The 17,472-nt window shown below is 48.1% G+C and overlaps 1 protein-coding gene across 12 annotated transcripts in view; it reads right to left on the reverse strand.

The window, feature by feature from the left end:
• The window catches only part of TAX1BP1 (Tax1 binding protein 1), a 712,600-nt gene that overhangs the window by 201,518 nt on the left and 493,610 nt on the right, over positions 1 to 17,472 (reverse strand). For all 12 annotated transcript variants that reach the window (XM_085631620.1, XM_085631618.1, XM_085631616.1 and 9 more), the window contains one exon: positions 9,758 to 9,880. In XM_085631620.1, coding sequence (XP_085487746.1) covers positions 9,758 to 9,880 — 123 coding nt within the window. The remainder of the gene's footprint in view (positions 1 to 9,757; positions 9,881 to 17,472) is intronic.

Raw genomic sequence — 17,472 nt, forward strand, 5'->3', positions numbered from 1 at the left:
CTGTGGAAAGGTCGTTAGCATGATTGAGATACTAACGTGGGTTTAGGGTGGGGTGTTTTTTTGTTGTCTTTGTTGCCATTTTAACACTGTTGACTGTTGTAACAAACCTTGCAACTGTACTTTCACAAATGAGGTGCTTCATTTTGTGCCCCTTGACTGCATTAATGTAAGAGTCCCACCTCAGGGTTATATCTTGCTCCTAACATGGAATGTTCGTGCTTATAATGAACCACAAAAACACGGCAGGAGCTAGCTTTTTTAGATCGCCACAATACACGCACTGCCCTTCTGCAGGAAAACTATTTAACACAACAGGCTGGGCACACCATAGGAACATGCTGGATGGCACACAAGATAGCTTTCTCCTACTTGTCCTTTTCGAGGGATGTCTTGATCCTAGTTAAAAACAGGGTCTCTTTTTCTATTACCCACACCTTAACGGATGATCATGACCAATACACTATTTGCCACTGGATTCAAGCAAGCCTTGCTGAAGACGGCTGAAATGGCAGAAACCGGTCCTAGGAAGCTTGTCTGGGTGTGAGTGTTTGATTGGTTCTGATGCTCCGTCCATCACCACCCCCTTTTGTACCGCTTTGTTCGCCACAATTTGGCAGGGTATGCTCAGACGTGAGTCCCTTGCTCACTTTGCCACTGGATTCAAGCAAGCCTGGCTGAAGACAGCTGAAATGCCAGAAACCGGTCCTAGGAAGCTTGTTTCCGGTCCAGGGAAGGCATGGCTTGGCAGTTCAGGATGGACTGTTCCCATGAGGCACAGGGTCAGACTGATTTGCATATGGCCATTTCTGAACTGGGGTGGCAAAGTGGGCTAAAGAACGGTGATGGATCAAACCCAGATCTGTTGACTGGGTGTGAGTGTTTGATTGGTTCTGATGCTCCGTCCATCACCACCCCCTTTAATACACGATAATACAGGGAGTCCTCTGTGGCACCCCAGTGCCTTTGGTGAATAAATACAGACCAAACATAGATAACCTCGATTTTTACACAGTGCTATGGCGTCACCTCCTCAAACTCAAAATTACCCAACATTATATGGGGAGGGGACCGGAGCACATGCCTGGACCCAGTAATTGATCGGCATCAATGTATTGGCATGGCACACAAGCCACCAAAATTCTCCGGGCTGGGTGGGGGAGTCGCTTGACGAGTGAATTCTATAAAGAGTTTGCCACTAACCTTGCACTACACCTCCTTGCATTATATGAAGAGCAGTACAATAATGTGTGCACTACTAAAACCTGGTAAGGTACCAGAGTACTGCGAGTTATTTCAACCATTCTCTCTAATCAATACAGATGTAAAGACCCTTGCTAAAATATTGGAGACCCAGCTGCAACTCCTCCCTAGCTTGGTGTTGCCGGATCAGTCTTGATTTGTCCCAGCTCGCTCCACTAAAAATAATCTGTACAAAATGTTTGCATTATTGTATCAAGTGAGCTCCTCCCTAGAGCTAGCAGTAGTCCTCCTGGATGCCGCTAAAGCCTTTTCCTTTGCCTTGAATGGGAATATATGTTTACAATTTTGAGTCGCATCGGGATTCCACAGACCTTCCTGCAATTCAATAGCTTGTTATACGCCAATTTGGTTGCTCTGGTACATATCAATGGGAAGAAGTCTGAGGTGGTACACATCAATAGGAGCACTCGGCAGGGATGCCCTTTATCCCAGACACTATTTGCAATTTTTCTGGAGCCAATGGCGAGCGCCCTCCAGCATTGACATGCAACCTGCGCATTACAATTTATGCGGTGTCCCGAAAGTGTTTCATTGTAGGTGGATGACATGGTGTTGTACGTCAAAGACCCAGTCACTCACTTGGCGCCCATAATATGTGAATACATTTGCTTTGGTCATTTTGAAGGCCAGAGTATTAATTGATCCAAATCCATTATTTTCCCCTTGACTTCAAACGCCAAACCTCATTAATTGGAATTACCCTTACTGTGGAGCACAGAACCTATGAAATATTTTGGGATCTGGATACATAAAGAGCTGAATTAGATACTTCAATACAATAGCAACAGAGCTATGTCACAGCTTGAGGACCAGGTGCATTGGTCTAGGTTACCGGATTCCATGGCAGACAGAGTGGCTTCAATGGAGATGTTGATCCTACCTAAGTTTCTTTATCGGTTTACTAACATTCCTATCTTGCTATGAAAACACTCAGAACACACTTAACACTGAGATGGGTAGGGAAACAACCCAGGATTCGATAGAACATGTTCATTTCACCATACATGCACAGAGGTTTCAGCACACCAGACTTGGAGCTCTATTACTTGCGTGCGCAAGCCTATTTCCCACATTATTGACCTCCCCTCACACTCCACACCTAGCAACTCAACATGATGATGCTTGCCCACTCCCACTGAATGCCATCCTATCATACAAATGCACTCATGTTACTAGGACCTAATTCAACAACATTCCCTGCACAAGGAAAGCGTGGAACCTACCTGGGGCATGCGTCTGCAGGAAACCCGTAAACTCCCCCCGTTATACCAACTGGTCTTATCTGTCACACAGGCCCCACAAGCTCTGGAGATCATTGGCAAGGCAGGGATCAAAACCATGGGAAACGTCTACTCCGGGGTGGACCTTTATCGCCCAAGAAGACATCTCACATGCGCAACGCCATACCCAGATCCTGACTTTCCTATACTTCTGTGTCTGTGCTGCCATACAAGAGCTATACCCTCAATTCCTGGAGGAACCCCCTACACTCCGTGCACTACATGAATAGCTGATTAGCACCATGGGCAAGGGAGTCATTACCAAGTTGTATGTCTTGGTATAGAATGATAGGCCTACAGTCCCTGACTCAAGAACTGGAGAAATGGAATGTGGTACTTGACCCTTTGTTAGAGCTGAATGATTGGGCGCTCTGTTGTGCACAAACTAGCATGATCACCCCTAACTGTAATCTAAGTACAATTTACTTCAAATGCTTCCACCAAATGTGGTCCAAGAGAAGATGCTAACTATTTGAGAGGCAGGACGCCTGATGTGGACTTCTTGCATCTGGAGTGGTCCTGCCTCCCCATATGGTGCTTTTGGATGCAGGTCAGGGGGCCCTAGCTGACATGGTGCTGGAGCCGGTGGGGTGTTGCAAGCACCAGTGCTTGCTTGTTTTAATTAACGATCTGCAGCTGGCAAACTGTAGACTTATAGCAGTGGCACTGATGCTGGCTAAGAGGAATGTTGCAATATACTGAGTAAACATGCCGTGCCTACTAAACTACAATGGCTATCGGATATGGTATACCGCAAAGAGCAATTGGAACTATATGCTGAGGAACTTCTATGGTTGTGGAGTGTGAGTGTGGTTAACTTTACTAGATCATACTGTTGTAGTGATTTTTTTCGTGGTATATGTGAAACACAGATTACATGCTCCATTTGGTATATGCAGCACTATTTGGCTTTATGTTGTTTGTACTTTAAATGCATATTGCACAAAATGCTAATAAAAAAAAGAAAATGCATGTAGCAGTAAAAAAAGATTTGTTTATAGAATGCATGTAGAGGATAAATAATTGAATGTGAGGATGCAGTGCAATCTGAAGAGGGGAATTAGTTCCTCATGCATTGCAATAAAAGGCAGAGAAATGCATCCACACAGCCCACAGTATAAAGTGGGAGCTAATTAGTCCTATATGTTAAAGTATTGGTAACAATAGGTCCTTACTAGCTATAGATATCTCTAGCTGGACCTAAAACACCCACAGAAAAGTACTGAAACACTTAGACCAGGAAAGTAGATAAAAAATTACACCCTTCCCTACTATAAACTACTTGTATCTGTCAAACATTTCCAGTTCCAGAAATATGATAGCCAACACAGAAATCAATCATGCACCACAATCATAATGAAATCTAATGTGGCATAGCCGTAGCTTCCGAACAAAAAAATGATCAAAAATACCTTTCACATACAGTCCACTGGATATGACAAAAGCAGTTCAAAAAGTAGAGTTTGGTTGAAAATATTTTTAGGTAAATAGCTGACCCCAATATTGTGACGAACAAGTTACTTACCTTCGGTAACGATATATCTGTAAGAAACATTAGTTAATTATAGATTCCTTACCTTAGAATTACCCCCAGGCGTCAGACAGGATCCAGAAAGTTTTTTCAGCAGCAGTACCTCTGCGCGTCAGAAGGTGGTGTCGGTCAGCTCCGCGTCCGTCGTTGGCATCGTGGTCGCCGGGATGTGGTCGCTGGGATGACGTCACGGTAGCTACTTAGACGCTGCCCTCGCACGCGGACGTCAGTTCTGTACACGACTTTATGCGCCAGAAACGCACAGCCATGCAAGACACTGACCACTGGTGCACAAAACTAGGGGTCTGAAAGGACATCCTTAACCCTACAAATCAGTTCGTAGAACGGGGAGGATGGGTGGGGCAGTAAGGAATCTATAACTAAATAATGTTTCGTACAGATATATCGTTACCGAAGGTAAGTAACTTGTTCATCTGAAAGAAACATGTTAGTTATAGATTCCTTACCTTAGAATAGATACCCCAGCAATACCTTCCCAAGTGGTGGGTCTGCAAACCAAGATCACACTAGAAAGTCCTGGAGAACAGAACGGCCAAAGAAGCCGTCTGTCAGGACTTGGCTGTCCAGGCAGTAGTGTTTTGTAAATGTGTGCAGAAATGCCGACGTAGCTGCCTGACAGATGTCATGTAGAGGAACTCCTCTTCCCAAAGCAGTAGTGGCTGCCGTCACCCTTGAGGAATGGGCGTGTAGCCCCACTGGAGGCTCCTTTTTAGCCAGAGAATAGCATGCTTGTATACACAAAACGACCCATCGAGAAATGGTTCGCTTGTGGACGGCCCGACCTTTCGTGGCACCCACGTAGCCAACAAAAAGCTGGTCATCCACCCGGAACTGTTATGTGCGATCCAGATAGAAAGAAAGCGCATGTTTTGGATCCAGACGGTGGAGCCTCTCTTCCTCTTTCAAAGGAGGCGGAAAGAAGGTGGGCAAAGTAATAGTCTGCCCGATGTGGAAGGCAGTGACAACTTTGTGCAGGATGGATGGACAAGTCCTAAGGACAACTTTGTCTGGATGTACAGAGAGAAAAAGACTCTTAGAAGAAAGCGCCTGGAGCTCACTCACTCGTCTGGCAGAGGTGATGGCCACCAGGAACGCAGTTTTGAGAGTCAAGAGGCTTAAAGGACAGTTGTGAAAGAGATGAGTTATGCCTTTCAAGAAGCGACTTACAACTGGGGACTTGAAAAGGGAAGGCTGATCTGGAAGATGAAGGAAGGCAGAGATGGCTGAAAGATAGCCCTTAATGGTGCCCAGAGCAGAGCCCTGCTGGGCTACAGAAAGAAGAAACAAGAGAACCTCAGAAAGAGGGGCAGAAAGGGGATCCACAGCCTTTGCTTTGCACCATGCCACAAACTTGTTCCACCGGCAGGCTTATACCGTCTAAGTGGAGGGACGCCTGGCTGCTAAGATTATGTCACAGAGTTCAGGAGGCAGGTCGAAAGACGTCAACTGCCGGCGCTCAATCTCCACGCAAGGAGGTGGACGACCGTCCCCTGCTGCTGCGACAGAAGATCCTCCCGAAGAGGCAGTCTGATCGGAGGATCGATGGCCTTGTTGAGCAGCTCGTGATACCGGACTCTTCGTACCCAATCCGGAGCCACAAGAATGACTTGGGCCCGGTCGCGCCTGATCATCTTCAGCACTCTGGGATGAGGTGGTAAAGGCAGAAAGGCGTACAACAGACCGCAACTCCACTCGCGCCGAAAAGCGTTGCCTAGCGAGTGCCGCCTTAGAAATTCCAACGTGCAGAATTGCTGACATTGGGCGTTCCCTTTGGTGGCGAATAGATCTAACCAAGGCTCTCCATACTATCGAAAGAGACCTTGAACCACCCCTGGGTGAAGGCGCCATTCGTGATCTATCATGCACCTGAGGCTGAGTTCGTCCGCCCAGGCATTCAGAGAACTTGCCAGGTTTTGAACCACCAGGGATATGCCCTGATGTTCCAGGCATGTCCAGAGGCGGAGGTCCTCTTGACATAGGGTCCACGACCCCACCCTGCCCTGTTTGTTGCAGTACCACATGGCAGTGGTGTTGTCCGTTAACACCTGCACTAGTCTTCCCCGGACAGAGGAAAGGAATGCTTTCAGTGCAAGACGAATAACCCGGAGCTCCAGAAGGTTGATGTGGAGCCCAGACTCCGCCGAAGACCAGAGGCCTCTGATCTCTGCCTCTCCTATGTGGCCGCCCCATCCCTGAAGGGATGCATTCGTCACCACCGTGTGATCTGGTTGTGGAAGGGAGAGGGATCTGCCTGGTTCGTGAGCCACCACTTCAGTTGTCGTGCGGTACCCTCCGAGATCTGGACGCAATCAGACACATTCCCCTGATGCTGCGCCCACTGGAACTTTAGGTCCCACTGCAGAGCCCGCATATGCCACCTGGCATGATCGACCAGCAGGATGCAGGAGGTAATGAGGCCCAGCAGCCTCAGGGTCATTCTGACCGGAACACGGGATAGAGGGTGAACGATCAGAATCATAGCCCGAATATCCCACTCGCTGTTCGGGAGGATAGACCCGAAACCGCATCGTGTGCAGAACCACCCAATGAAGAGGAGCATCTGAGAAGGAATCAGGTGCAACTTCAGCACATTGATGGAGAACCCCAGCGAATGCAGGAGGTTGGCCATAGTCTGGAGGTGAGAGACAACTGCCTGGGGCGAGCCCGCCTTCAACAGCCAGTCGTTGAGATAAGGGAAGACAAACCCTTGATCTGCGCAGATGAGCTGCGACCACCCCCATCACTTTCGTGAACACCCGAGGGTCGCTGGTAAGGCCAAAGGGGAGCACAGTAGGTAACGCCGGTGGGCCAGCAGGACGGGGATGTGAAAATAAGCATCCTGCAAGTCTAACGCTACCATCCAGTCTTCCGGGTCCAGGGCAGACAAGACCTGAGCAAGCGTCAACATCTTGAACTTCTTCCTGAGGAAGCGATTGACGTCCCTGAGATCTGAGATAGGACGCAGGCCCTTGTCCTTCTTTGGGACCAGAAAGTAGTGGGAGTAACAACCATGACCTACTTCTAGGACAGGAACGCGCTCAATGGCTCCCTTGGCCAAAAGAGATTTAACTTCCTTCTGGAGAAGGGCCAGATGATCCTCCGACATGCTGTGGTATCTTGGTGGCATGGCTGGAGGGGTAGTCTCGAAGGGGAGGGAGTAGCCCCTTCGGACTATTTGCAAAACCCACCTGTCCGACGTGATGGTGCACCAATGGGGGAGGTGATGGCGAATCCTGCTGCCCAGTGGCGTTTGATGGGCCTGAAAGGTCAGACTAGGAGGGTTTGGAGGCTGCTGCAGGGCGGGGAGCTGGTGGACTGGCCCGCCCGCTGGCCCCCGGATCCACAACGGGTGTTCTCACGTCCTCGGCCATGCAAAGGTTGGGTAACTTGCTGCGGCATGTGGCTCTGGGTGGGACGTAGGGAGGCACCCCTTCCGTATTCATGAAAGGGGCGAAAAGCAGACTGTGCAGGCCGGGTGGGGATGCCCAAGGACTTGGCCGTAGCCCGCAAGTCCTTGAAAGACTCTAGAGCGTTGTCTGCTTTGTCTCCAAAAAGGGGACAGCCATCAAAAGGAATGTCCTTCAAGGTGTTCTGGACATCCCCCAAAAAGCCAGTCGATCTCATCCAGGCATAGCGACGAAGCGCTACCGACGTTGAAATAGTCCTGCCCAGAGAGTTAGCGGTGTCCAGCCCACAATGGATGGTAAACTTTGTTGCATCCCTCCCAGCGGCAACAGCCTGGGAGAGCACTGCCCGTGCCTCCTCCAGACATTGAGGCAGCCCCTGCGCGACCGTATCCCACACCGAGCGGGAATAACAGCCCAAGAGACATGCGGTGTTTACCAACCACAGTCCTAAACTGGCGGAAGAGCAAATCTTCTTTCCAGGGTGGTCCAGCTTCTTGGATTCCCTTTCTGGTGGTGCGGTAGGGAATGCCCTTTTGGAAGTGGAGGCTTGGACCACCAAGCTCTCCGGGGTGGGGTGTTGGGAGAGGAAAGTGGGGGTCGCCCGCATCCAGGCGGTGGTGTTGGGCAATCATCCTGTCCACGGGAGCCCCCGTGTTGGGCCTGGACCACGAGCCCAAAAGGACATCAGTGAGGGCCTCATTAAACAGCAGCAAGGGCTACGAAGAGCTCACAGCCGGTTGAAGCACCTCTGTCAGGACGTTAGTCCTGACCACCACCGTAGGATGCTCGAGGTTGAGAGCCTTGGCCGCCCTATGCAACACCACTGCGTATGACGCTCCCTACTCCGTAGCCACGGTATGAGGAGACAACATGCCATGGTCAGAGGAGGTGTCCAAACCACTGGCATCCCCCAGTTCCTCTCTCCAGTCCTGTTCACTGTCCAACTGGTCAGTCAGAGGGTCCCCTGACCCCTCCCAGTCCTCCTCCTCATCCTCTGGGTGCCATTCTGGTGGAAAAGGAACCCCAGGAGTGAACAGGGGCACAAAAAGCCCACTCTACGCCGGTCCGGCTCCACGTCGGGATGGAGGCCGGGGTCGACACCAGCCGGGGGGCCGACCGCCGTCGAACGCGGTAGTGGTGCCAGTGGAAGCGGCGCCGGTGTAGCCGTAATCAGGTCAGCCGGCGCCGAACCGGATTCAGGTCTGGATCCATGGGGGGCCGGAGCCGCGGCAGCAGGAGCCGCCGGGGGAGAAGGCATAGGCCCCGCAACCAAATCCGCAGGGCCTGAAGGCGCAACAGCGGGTTCAGGCCGCCCAAAGATGGCGTGCATCACCTCGTAGAATGTACATAGATGGGTGGGAGTCGCTCCGGGTCCCGGAAAGGGAGGGAAAAGCGGAGTCGACTCTTCGGGCTCCGCAAGCGGAGCCGTGTGAGGGGCACTATCGCGTCCCTCGTCGGGTCGGCCAACCGACGAGGAGAAGTCGAAGAGCGACGATGCTTCTTCAACTTCTTCTTATGCATTGATTTACCCGACCCAGTGTGCAAAGACTTCGAAGACTTGGACGAATGCCGGTGCTCGAGCAGCTTTCAGGACCGCTCCCACAAAGCCTGCGGCACCATCAACCGGCAGTCTGAGCACAACTTGGGGTCGTGGTCGCGCTCCAGGCAAAAGAGACACACGCGGTGCGGATCTGACAGACATCATCCGATGAAAGGAACCGCATGGTTTGAAGCCAGGGATCCTTCGTGCACCTTAGGAGTCGAAGACTCAAAAAAGAAATCAACAAAAGTCGAGAAAAAGTCTGTCAAAAAGTGACTGGAGGTACCGCTCTTCCCGGATCTGCACTGGCTGTCGCGGAAAAAGAAAGAACTGACATCAGCGCACAAGGGTGGCATCTAAGTAGCTACCGCGACGTCATCCAGGCAACCACGACGCCAACGACGGACGCGTAGCCTACCGACGCCACCTTCCAACGTGCATAGGTACTGTTGACGAAAAAACTTTCCGGATCCAGTCTGATGCCTGGGGGTAATTCTGAGGTAAGGAATCTATAACTAACTTGTTTCTTTTAGATTTAGGAGTATAATAAAATATGATAGAGCAAACCTAGGAAATGCTTTATGAAGTCGCAAGACACTAGATGAATGTCTGTTATTTTAAGCTACTCATGCTACACAGACCGTTAATAAATACAAAGAAACTTTAAAAAATCTGTAGCTTTTTCATACCCAGTTGATAAAGTAATTGACCCACATACCTTACTTTCTTGTACTACCTTGAGCTGCATTTGTAAGTTCTCAGTAAGTTTCATTTGTTCTTTCCATTTTGACTCCATGTTAGCCAACTCATCGGCATACCCACTGCATTTTGTCTTCACTTCCTAAGAAAAGTATGCATTAAAGTTAATTACTAGAAGCCACAGTTCTCTAGTTTACAGTCCCAACCTTTCTGGAGCGCTTTGCTACCTATGGGCTCCAGGAACATTAAAAAAAAGACCACGTAACTGAAAATAAATACATTTATTGTCTGTTCACATGATCAGGCTCATCTAATTTGTTTTGGCCCTTCAGCATCAATGGGAAGCCACTGAAAATTTAATTTTGAAAGCAATAAAGAACAGTGGAATATTTCATTCTGAAACGGGAAGGCTCAGAAAAGTGGCTTTTGACTATAGAATGAAACCCATCTATGTTTTTCCTCTTACAAGAACCTGCAGGTTCAAGAGGATTTACCTATCGCACAGGGATTACCCATCTTCCCCTGGCCATCTCATCAACCCTGCACAGTCTCTTCATAATCTCTGGCTCACCTGGGAGTCCATTCAGAACACCACTTGGGGGGCTATTAACAATTATAACTTACACTTGTGAGTAATTTACATGTGTAATTTACTCTTGTACATAAAAGTGTAGAATTACACATCTCCACTTAGTGAACAAGCATTGGCATGGCCAATAGGTCTCGCCTTTGGTATCTTGTAAGTGTTTAGTTATCTAGCAGATATTCTTATGTGCAGTAACAAAGTGTTGCATGGCTAAATATTTATAAGGTCCTAAAGTTGATACCTATTGGCTATTTTTGTATAGCAAATAGATGTAAAGCAAAGATTGTGTATGTGTAGGAATATTTTTTTTAATGCAACCTACTGTTTTTGTAATAGCACTTTAGCATTTTGTTCCATGATTTTATTACCTTGTTATTAGTATTGTTTATATTTACTTTGCACTATAGTTCACTAAATCTGCATGTGAAATAATCATTTCTTAACATAGTTGTACTTTAAAAGCGAAGTAAACATTAAGATTATAAAGGTGATACGGATTGGTTATGGTAATATTTGTGTAAGTGTTGGTATTGGTAAAATAGTTTTATTGTTGGTCACTTGTGAAAGTATTTGTGCAAGATATCAACAATAGTATGTATAGGAATAATGGACCAATTTGTTCATCTTTAAAAAATATGATTGGCAAAATTATTGGCAACATTTGAATTACAAAATAAGTTGTGCAGGGGAAAAAACAGTTATATTTGACAGTTATACAATTTTTAGAAAAATAAAATTATTCTGTTGTAATATCTTAAAATCTCCGTGATAATGTTTTTTGGTTAGGCACGGAGAGATTACGTGATTTGGCCAGAATCACAGGATGTTCAGTGTCGTTGTCGAGTCTCGAACTCAGTTACCCAGATTCAAGGTCGACCGCTGTAGCCGTTTTGCCAACTCCTCTCCCTTTTAGCTATGAGGTGAGGCTACTTAGACCCTGCTAAACTGTGACTCAGACTCAGGCCCCTAATGATGATGGGTAGGTTACCAAGCTTCATACTAATTAGGACGGGAATCCTAAATAACCCAGGAGCAAATGATTGTACAGTAGATAGTGAAATATTAATTGGGGTGGGGGGGGGGGGGGGGGCGTTGGGGCGTGACACAAGGAAAGAGTGAGGGAGAGACGGTGTACAGGGATTATGGCAGAGTGCAGACTACAGGGCAAGGGCAGGATAAGGGCAGTGTAGTGGTAGAGGGAAGGGGCAGGGAGCATGGCCAATGTGTAGTAGCAGAGAGAGGGCCAGGAAGCGAGGACCGAGTGCAGGGGAAGTGACAGAGCAGTGGCAGGAAGGTTGATATGTTGGGCAGAGCAAGGGATAGGGGGAGAGTGCAGCGATAGAGGATAGTAGCTATGGTGGGGAGTAGGGGCAGGGAGCCTAGCCATGGGAATGCAGTAGGGGGTGGGACAGAGACAGGGTGCTGTGGCATAGAGTCGGATAGGCAGAGGACACCGAAGCACGGGGAGGAATGAGGAAAGGAGAGACAGAGACAGCAGACAGGGCCAATAGCATGGGTATGCAGCAGGGATTTGGACCAGAGACAGGCAACGGGGTGCTGTGGCGTAGAGCCGGGCAGGCAGAGGGCACCAGAAGCACGGGGTGTGAGCGTTGGGGCGCAGACAGTAGAGGCAGGGTGCTATGGCATAGAGCTGAGCAGGTAGAACGTACTGGAAACAGTTGGTGAGAGCGGGGGATAGGGGGGCAGAGAGTAGAGCTAGGGAGCAGGGTGCTGTGGCATAGAGCCGGACAGGCGACAGGCAGAGGGCACCAGAAGCACGGGGTGAGAGCAGGGGCGGGGGGCAGAGAGTAGAGACAGGAAGCAAGCAGGGTCCAGTGGCATAGACCCGGACAGTTAGAGGGCACCGGAAGCATGGGGTGAGAGCGGGGCAAAGAGTAGAGATAGGGAGCAAGCAGGGGTACCGGAAGCACGGTGTGCGAGCGTTGGGGGGGGGGGGGGGGGAACTATCATAGGAAGAGCCATTCATATCATGCTCATTTATACCGCTCCCTCTTACAAACAGTTACTTTTGCTGCAGATAACGTGTTCACTATGAGCGGCGCCATCTCTGTCGGCACCAGCCTTTCCTCTCTGAAGCCACGTCAGACGTTCCCCTTTTGGGACATGTAAAAAAAAAAAAAAAACAGCACATCCAGGTTTATGAATTCTGACGCACTCTGGGGCCGTTTATTTTTTGAACGGTGACTGCAGCTAGACAATGACTCAAATCCGCTAAGCAGAGTTCTGCAATCTGCACAATGTCAAACGTTAACTAAAGCAGAAATAGAAAGAACCCACGGAGGATTGGTCCCCGTTGTGAGAGCACGGCGACCATAGCGAAACAGCAATTTTATTAGACCGGCAGAAATTCTGCGGCAAAAAACAGCATCTTTATTTATAATTTTAATACACAAAAGTATGAGACAGTCGGGGTTATAGCTTACTTGCGCTATCGAATAGTAAAGCCTACTTTTTACTTTTAAGCAAGTATTTGTTGAAACGCATTTTACTACTAATTTATAAACATATGCATACTTACAAAAACATTTACTTACACATTTTTATTACACATACTCTTTTAACTAGAACACCTGACTGCCTTACATTAAACAAACGCCACTCCAATATGGCGGAGGAGGATCCAGACCACTGTATGCCATCAGATGTGGAGAGTAGTCCGTGGCACGTTTGAGAAGTCTGTCCCGTACCCAGTGTGTGGAGACGGTGGAAAGAACAGAAGTACAGAGGAGACCTTATCGGCTAATCTCAATGGCGGAAGAAGAGGGGGTCATTGCCTTTCCCAGAGACATTCTTCAGAGGAACGAAACGAGATGCGGGAGCTGCTGGTGTGCGCACGCGGTTGCGAGCAGCAGCATATGTTTCCAATTATCGCACCCGCGTCTGGGCACGATAATTGGAAACATATGCTGCTGCTGCTGCGCGTAACCGCAAGTATTAGGCCGTGGGCGTGAACATTGGGACAAAAAGGTGGGACAAAAAGACGCCTTTGGCCAATTGCGTGCTGTCTTTGTTCAAAAGACGCACACAAAGGCCAATAGCCTGGGACAAAACCAAAAGCACACGCACGAGCGTGCGGTGAGATTTTTAAAGTCCCTACATAAAGTCTCGCAGAGCAATGCATGCGCGCTGCGCTAGGCTCAACCTAAAAAGGGAAAGGAGCCAAACTTATGAGTGTAAATTACTACTGACAACAAGCATTTGCAATGCAATAGGTCTCGCATAATTAAAGTTTGAGCTATTGGCATTGCTAATAATAATGCAACACCAATAGCTCAAACATTCAGGTTACAAAAAGGAGCCACAAAGCCTAGGAAAAGTAGAGAAAAGCAGAGGAAAGGGGAAGGGACAAGGAGTAACCACTTGGAAAGAGAGGAGCATAGTCATGGGGAAAGGCGAGAGAGAAGAAAAGCGCAAAAGGGACATGGGGATAAAGGAGGAAAGAAAATGTTGTGGAAGGAGATCACGAGAAAGAGAGCAAGGGAGACGGAATAAGAAGATACATGAGTGAGGGGGAGAGAGAAAGAGGGAGACAATGGGCTGGAAGGCGATGGACACGTGGAAGAGAGTGGAGGCTAGAGAAAGCCTGTACTTAAAAGAAAGGTGAGTGGCCCTGCTCTCCCTACATAGACCATGCTGCCCTCCTCTTCCGAGTACCCTAGAGCTCCTTACCTGTCCAGCATCGCGAGAAGGCGAGGGGCACGTGGAAGAGAGTGGAGGCTAGAGAAAGCCTGTTCTTAAAAGAAAGGTGGGTGGCCCTGCGCTCCCTACATGGACCACGCTGCCCTCCTCTTCTGAGTACCCTAGAGTTCCCTACCTGTCCAGCATCTGCAGACACCTTTCATCTCCCAGCCCTTGGAATGCAACATTAACTGCCTGGCAGAGGGAGTGAACTTCAGTTAATAGCTGCTTCACGAAGAGCAGCGCCTCGTCATGCTTCAGTGCGCTGTACAGCCGAGATGAATGTGAGCTGGAGCGACAGCCCATCAGGATGCAAGAAGTGCGCGCCGACGGCCAGTCCGCGTGAAATGTGCATCTGTGAGAGATGTATACCTGGCGCTTGAATACGCCAGCTATCTTATCGGCCTAATTAGTAGAAAAACCGTCAGATCCTGAACGGATTGACATCGCCCCCTCCCCCCCACAGACACCCACACCACCCCCACCGACCCCCGAGCACTAACAGCACAACCTTTAACCTGGAATACCGCCCCCACATTTCTTACCTTGTCGCTCAACTACCGACAGCCATATACCAGATCTCCGTGAAGGGGACATAATCCAGGGTCCATGCCCATACAATCTATGACTTCTCTGCTGCAGCAGGCTAACAGCGGGTCTGCTGCATATTGTTACTTTTCTGTTTTTATCGCACCTTTCTCTGCTGTGAAATGGACTGAACGTGACCTTGATATAGTCTAATGAAGATGAAAGAAAACGACTGAAAATGAAAGTAAAACAGAGAGACGAGGCACGGAAGGAAGGAAGGGGAAAAGGATAACGTTGGGAACAGAGAGTGCAAAATACAACAAGCACTGGTTCGAGGAAACTCTCCCATCTGCCGAGGTAGACGTGTAATGTCCCTTCTTCCACACTGGTGAACAAGTGATGTGTAGAAAGAAGGATTGTTCATCACGCCATGAAATTAGTTACTAGAGCCCAATACAACATGGCGCCATAAAGCAAGAAACAAAGTGACTCCACGGTGCCTGCTCCGGTGTCACACTGGATACAGTTTCTTATTGCAATGCCGCAGACGGCGTATGCCCAAGCAAGAGTGGTTTCTGCATTCACTGCAGAAAATTATTTCATTGCACACGAGACTGCAGGAGGAAGAGACTCTCGGGAGGAGACCGATGTACTTTCTCATATCAACAGGTCAAGGAGCAATTCTACCAGGCCAGCCCCAGGATCCGTTCAGAGGCCTGTGTACAGCCATGATCCCCGACAGGCACGTGGAAAGCTATAGATTCTACTACAGAGGAGGTGATCTCATCTTTGGTCAGAGGAGGCGGATGAAATTTTCATTTAATCACAGCGTTTGCAGGCTGCGAACTTTACACAGTGAATTACCTCTATAATGTACCCAGTGTAGCAACACACCAACGGCACATTCGCTGAAGCATTGTTAATTTACAAAACCATAGCACAGTTCTTAAGGACCAACATACATCACTCCAAATACAGTCTGGCCTAACTTTAGCAGTTTAAATGGTGTGCAAAAGCCTGCAACTAGAAAATTCGAAGCCAAGAGAAACCAGGCCAGAGACAGACGTTTATATAAATAGATAAAACCAGATTCAGCCTGGATTGTAAATCACTGCTGCATTCATCGGAACTCCCCATTCACCCCGTCCCACCAAAAACAGCATTCTTTATCAAAAAGAATCCCCAACTTCCTCGAAGCACCCAACTGCTACTAAGGCACAGGTAAATTCCGTTGTCACCCTCCTAAACACCAAAACCACCGACAATCCCCCACAGACACGCATCCACTTTTTCATTAACAAATGTTGTGAAACCCTCTTTACCAAAATCAACATCCAAAGAACATCAGCAGGCAGGCTAGCAAACAGAAAGCACTGGCGGGCACATATCTACAGCTAAATATTTCACAGGGCGCACTAGGAATCAGGTCAACACAAGCCCAAACCATTAAATGTGGTCCTTTATTCCGAAAAAGGGGCATTCACTCAAACACCCCAAATGTGTTTTCGCTTTTAGTAGGCCAGAAGATTCATGGGGAAAACTGGATATGAAAAATAAATAAACAAGTGTGTTACAAAGAAAGATTTCTCTAGAAATATAAATTCACACTTACATAGCACTAAACGTGCTAGCGCGAGCATCCGCACAGCGTGATTAGTGGTGCTCAGTACTACAATCCCATCTCTTTTCTCTAGCATATCTGGCGCCTACTTACTCTTCTCGTGACGTCTTGAGATGTGGTGGCAGTGTCCCTCGACGCGTCAGTTTCAGTGCAGGCCTATGCAGAGGCTACAGCTACATTAACAGACCTTTCACACCGGAGGTGATCCATTAGCGGCAATTCCATCTATAAGAGTACCGGTTTTTGAGGTGTCCTGCTTCGTTTACTTGCCTTTTAACTTGTTAAGCTGGGGCATCTGCTTCCGATTAATCAAACGAGTTAACATGGAGCCAGACAGACCGATTCGGCGCCTGGTGCCGTTCTGTACATTGTACGCAACAGACTAACACCACGCAGACGTCACTGATGCTCAGAAAACCACAAAAGCACCCAGTGAACAGTACTTCCCACACTGCATTTCCAGCAGTTCACAGTTGATACATTGCCTCCGCGGGTAAACTGCATGCAAAGCCAGAGATGCAAACACACAATTAACAAGCACGGAATCGAAACCAGTGGCTTGTTACCAACGTTATATCATATTACTCGTACATTTAAAAAAAAAAACTGTCTTGCTATCAGAGCCGGCCCTTGCTTGGACAGCGCACTTGGCAGAAATACAATTACGACACGCTGAAAGTTAAAAAACACGAGTGGTGCGCATGCGCGCGCCACAGCGAGCCATTCGGTTTTAATTATCGCGCCCGTGTCTGGGTACGATAATTGAAACCACATGGCGGTGGTGCGCGTAATAGACACCAATAGGCCATGGGCGGAGCAATGCGCCCGCCTTTGGCCAATTGCGTGCTGTCTTTGATAAAAAGACACACGCAAAGGCCAATAGCGTGGACAAAAAAAAAAAGCACATGCACGAGCGTGTGCGATTCCTAGGTCTGTTTTGAAACCCCGTGCAAGAGGTCTCTCGCTGCGCGACCAGTGCTACGCACTGCAACGCTAGGCGCGAGACCTAAAAACGGAAATAGCTGCTAATCCAGCACTACACATGCCCATCACTGGTACTGCAACACACTACCATGGAAAATAATGGCGGTAGGGAAAATAGAACAATGTTATAAAAAAATATATATATCAAAAACAAACTTAGTATCAGCCTTATTTTGCATTTATAAATCGAGGTAAATTTTTAATAAAATATAATTATATTACTTTTAATTATAATTTTAATCACTTAATTATTAATAATAGAATGCATCATTTTTTTATTTAGGTCGAAATTTATTTTTTCACTTACACTTTAAAA

This window comes from Triturus cristatus, chromosome 10 (assembly GCF_964204655.1).
Source record: "Triturus cristatus chromosome 10, aTriCri1.1, whole genome shotgun sequence".
NCBI classification, from domain to species: domain Eukaryota; kingdom Metazoa; phylum Chordata; class Amphibia; order Caudata; family Salamandridae; genus Triturus; species Triturus cristatus.